The following is a 4,313-nucleotide window of genomic DNA, read 5'->3' on the forward strand; positions in this document are numbered from 1 at the left end:
AGTTTTAAATACATTTCGAGTCTGCTCTTGAGTTTCCCAAGTCTCATTAGCACCTGAGACTGCTTTCCTAGAACCTACTTAATACAGCAATACTGTTTTGAGTCTACTTGCTCAAGGCTTCTTGGGTGTGGCTCCGGGTCAAAAAAAAAGAGAAAATATAGCAATACTGTTAAAGAGAACCTTCTGTGACAATGGAAACATTCTTTATGTCTGCTGTCCAATACAGCGGACACTGCCTACATGTGTCTACTAAGTACATGATATGCAGCTGGTGTTACCTAGGAACTGAATTTTTAACACACTGACTGACATACCAGAAAATAAACATTTTTCCTTGGGACCATGGTGTTTTTGAAAGCAATCCTTTCTAATTTAATGAAAAACTTGTTAAATTGTTTTCTGTGCATGAGTTACATGCAACCTGAAAACCAGTTCACACATCTCCCAAGGTGAAGAGACATGTGAGTTACATATGCTTCGTGAGGCCCAGGCCCAAAACTATTGCAAGTTAAATACAACTCACACGGCAGTTAATGTGTTAACTTTGCTTCACTTTAAGTAGCCACATATGGTTAGAGTGCAAGCTGTAATTCTTCATTTTCTCTGGACATTCTTTGGCTGGGAGGGTGGGCTGGGGCCTAGGAGCACCTTGTGGGAAGAGAGGCAGGAAGCAGTGCCTCCTGGACTCCACCTGGAGCTTCAGCCCTCCCTGCGGGCCACAAACTCTGCACATGCAGACAGAGGTAACAGAGGGAGACAAGACAGCTGGCAGCCAAATGTCATGGGTTGTTCAGGAACAAGAAGCATATGCATGTGCCATGTGTTAAGGTATCATGTGGCCTGGGCCCTGAAGAGCTAGAATGCAAGTCCATGGGCACAAGGACATCATTTGCTGATCACAGTCCCTAACGCAATGCCTGACCCACAGTAAGTACTGCATACAAATCTATCACGGAATGAAGTAGTAGGATCTTTGTGAAGCGTTCTGGGGAAACAAAATACACACATACAGGCAGCAGGCGCAGTGAGGCTTCCACATGAAGTCTGGAGGGGCATTCTGGGAATATCAAGTTTGTACTATGGCCAAAGTATGGAAAGGACCCAGAAAGTACATGTGAGAAGGTCAGACTGGAGCCAGGCACTGAAAAATCATCTCAAATGGCATGTTGAAAAAAATGTAGGCTTGATCCCATGAACACTAGGGTTTATAAACAAGGGAATAAAATGTTTCTGAAAGAACTGGGGGTGGGGGAATGGCTACATTAGTATAGGGAATACCATAAAATAATGGTCAAACTCAAATAACCTTCAGGAGCCTGGGAGGAAACCAAAAAAAAAAGAGTGTGACTTGCAGGATGTGACACAACAGGGAATGGTGTCACACTGCACACACAGCCTAGCTGGTACAAAAGGACACCAGGTACCTTAACGGGCTCCACCAGTTCCAGGGCAGGGATGATGTTCTCGGCGGCCACTTTGGCAGGGATCAGAGTCTGCATGGGCATTTCCTTCACCTCGTCACAGAACCCAACCAGCCCACAAATCTCCTTGGGTTGCTGAAGAGAGCAGAAAAGAAGCAGTCAGATGCAAGCTTGCGCCCACCACCCTCCGCCCTCCGTCCCACTCTCTATACACAAAGGATGGGGTGCTGGGGAGCACCCTGGTCCCAGTGTCAAGGCTGACTCCCCCCAAGATGGACAGATTCCAGATTCAGTTTGACAGGGCTTGTGTCCAAAAGCAGAGCACACGTGCCAGTTACATCTGGGGAGGAGGTCATGCAAAGCTCTGAAGGGACATTAGGCAGAGCCACTTCCTCTGCTGCTCCACCAGGGCCCCGTGAGGAACGGAGACTCCCAGCACCTTCGGCATCTCCAAGGACAGCTGGTCTGCTCTAGAACGTTCTTCTCAGCTCACTCTCAGTAGGAAGTAAGCTATATGCTCTTTCTAGAGAAGGAACTACCAGCCCATGAACTAACAGAAAATCAAATGTGTTAGAAATAAAGCCAAACTGGATCTTTCAGTGGCAGGACCATTTAAAATGATACATTAAGGGGAAATGCTGGCTTTTTTTAAAACCACATTCTATGTTCACAACTGTACACTGTATGTGTGAAAACCCAACCCCCCAATTTGATGAATCTTGAATTCAAGTCCCAAGATTGATCCCTTTCACCATTTAGACACCAAATCCCTCCAGACTGATCCCTTTCACCATTTGGACACCAAACCACAGAGAACCAGTTAGTGTGGACACCTTGACTATTACACAGTGAGCAAGACAAGTATACAAACTCTATATACTGTGTCAATCAAATGTAACCAGCAACCAACTCTGGCCTGATGGCATTTGCCTCCTACCACCAAACCCAAAAGCAGCGGCAAGAGGAGTGCTAAAGACGACACCTGTTTAGGGAAGAGCGCTAGATCATGATTATGTTTTAGTATCAAGAAGGCTCTCGAATTAAATAAGGTTGGAAGAGTCTGAAAAGTATATCCCTAATACCCTGTCTTTGGTACATGTTAAGAATGGGGGGAAAATCAGAATGAGGCTGAAGATACAGCAAGATTTTTGGGAAAAGGTGTGAAGATTCAGGAGGTGTATGGCTGCTTTTGTCTCAGGATCAGCTTAGTTCTAACTTTTTGAGGAGGTTGAGGGGAAAATTCAGGCATTTCAACCAAAGTCCTCTCCCATTAGACTTCAAAATACCTTTAAAAAAATCTATAACTCTAATCCTAGAGACAGATGCCAATGCTCAGAAGGGGTCAGTGCTCAGCATGGCCCTAAGAGGGCACTAGTTCAGAGCAAGTATAGACCGGGAGCTCAGTTCCTGCTGTGTGCCATCTGATGTGGTTCCAGATCCCAAAGCACCCTGTCACCCAGGGGGGCAGAAGCCACAATTAAGGAATTGTTTCCAACTCTCTGGATCCAACAGCCAGGGAACAGTCTGCTAACTGTTTGCAAAGGATTTGCTCATGCAGCAGAAGCACTTCTGGGGTTATGAAGAAGAGCACTAAAGACATGCAACCCCCACTCGCGTAGTGACAGACACAAGGTGTCCTACGGGAAATCAGGCCTACATTGGCCTGCCTGATTGGCTTACACTGAAAGAAGCTGAGACACCTCTGGGACCACCCACGGTCTCCCATCGTGACAACGGTGGCCTGCACATATGTATGCTTTGTGTTGATTTGACCAGAGCACAAGGCTCCGTTGGCTTTGTTTTCTGGCCCCGTGAAGGGGAGATGTGCCGTTTTACAGGAGAGAGATGCAGAAGCTCTCCCCACCCTATTAACAGAGAGTGACCCTGCCTTTTGCAACCATTCCTTGTATCTGTCAGAGCTAATCACGCCATACCAAAAAAAAAAAAACCAGCAAAGTTAACTAAGAGAAGCAGCAGACCACTACTACAAGCAAATCCCCCAACACATACCTGATCCTGCTGTTGAACAAAAAAACAGGAAATCGGAGATGAAAATAAGGGAAAGGAAAGGACACAACAGTTAAGAAAAATTAAAATAACAATCAAGCAGTTAACCAGGTATAAGGATGTCACAGGAAGTTTAGGGAAAACACTCTTGCAGTCAGGTATTAGCAACCTACCTTGTTCTTGCTCTCATGGAGGAGGGGGACCTGAAAGCTGCTCTGGCCCTCCTTAGGCAATAGACCACTTGAGGGCCATCCAGCTAGTGCGTGCCCCGTCCCCATGTCCAATACACTCACAACAATGTGCAGTAAGGTCCCCAGAAAATGCTCCTTTATGGTTTCCATCCTCAGGGGCCTAATCCCACCAGGCCTGCAAGGCCTTCCCCCCAGGTTAGCTATAATCAGCTCACCAGACATGGGGCTGCCCAAATAAGGGGTGTGTGTTATAAAACACACTCTGAGGGGTCCAGAATCCTGATCTTGACTCTCAACCACCCAGGTCTCACAGCAATCCAGCCCAGGTGGCCAAATGCCACCCTAGAAGGCCAATTTGACAATTTATCAAAAGGCCTGCGCTTTGACTGAGCAATCCCAGCTTTAGTTATCTACACTAAGGAGAAAGACAGGGATGGGGCTAGATATATATATTTGCCTATAAGGACAGTCATCATCCCAAAAGCAAACCTCAAAACAACAGCCAGCCAGCCACAGGGATTGGTTACATAAATTATGTTCTATGCACACACCTGATTACGCAACTACTTAAAAATCATTTGTACAAGAATATTTAATGAGCAATATATTTTCAGGCAAAAAATGCGAACTACAAAGTAGTATATAAAATATGACCCCGTTTTTTTTTTTTTTTTTTGAGACAGAGTCTCGCTCT

At 45.7% G+C, this 4,313-nt stretch overlaps 1 protein-coding gene across 3 annotated transcripts in view; it reads right to left on the bottom strand.

The window, feature by feature from the left end:
• PSAP (prosaposin) overlaps window positions 1–4,313 on the bottom strand; it is a 33,198-nt gene that overhangs the window by 5,617 nt on the left and 23,268 nt on the right. For 2 of the 3 annotated variants that reach the window (XM_012663255.1, XM_012663257.1), the window contains 2 exons: window positions 3,432–3,440; window positions 1,425–1,556 (listed from right to left, as the gene is read on the bottom strand). In XM_012663255.1, the coding sequence (XP_012518709.1) occupies window positions 1,425–1,556; window positions 3,432–3,440 (141 nt within the window). The remainder of the gene's footprint in view (window positions 1–1,424; window positions 1,557–3,431; window positions 3,441–4,313) is intronic. The other variant, XM_012663256.1, reaches the window with a different exon arrangement.

This window comes from Propithecus coquereli, unplaced genomic scaffold (assembly GCF_000956105.1).
Source record: "Propithecus coquereli isolate 6110/MARCELLA unplaced genomic scaffold, Pcoq_1.0 Scaffold80, whole genome shotgun sequence".
Taxonomy (NCBI): Eukaryota; Metazoa; Chordata; class Mammalia; order Primates; family Indriidae; genus Propithecus; species Propithecus coquereli.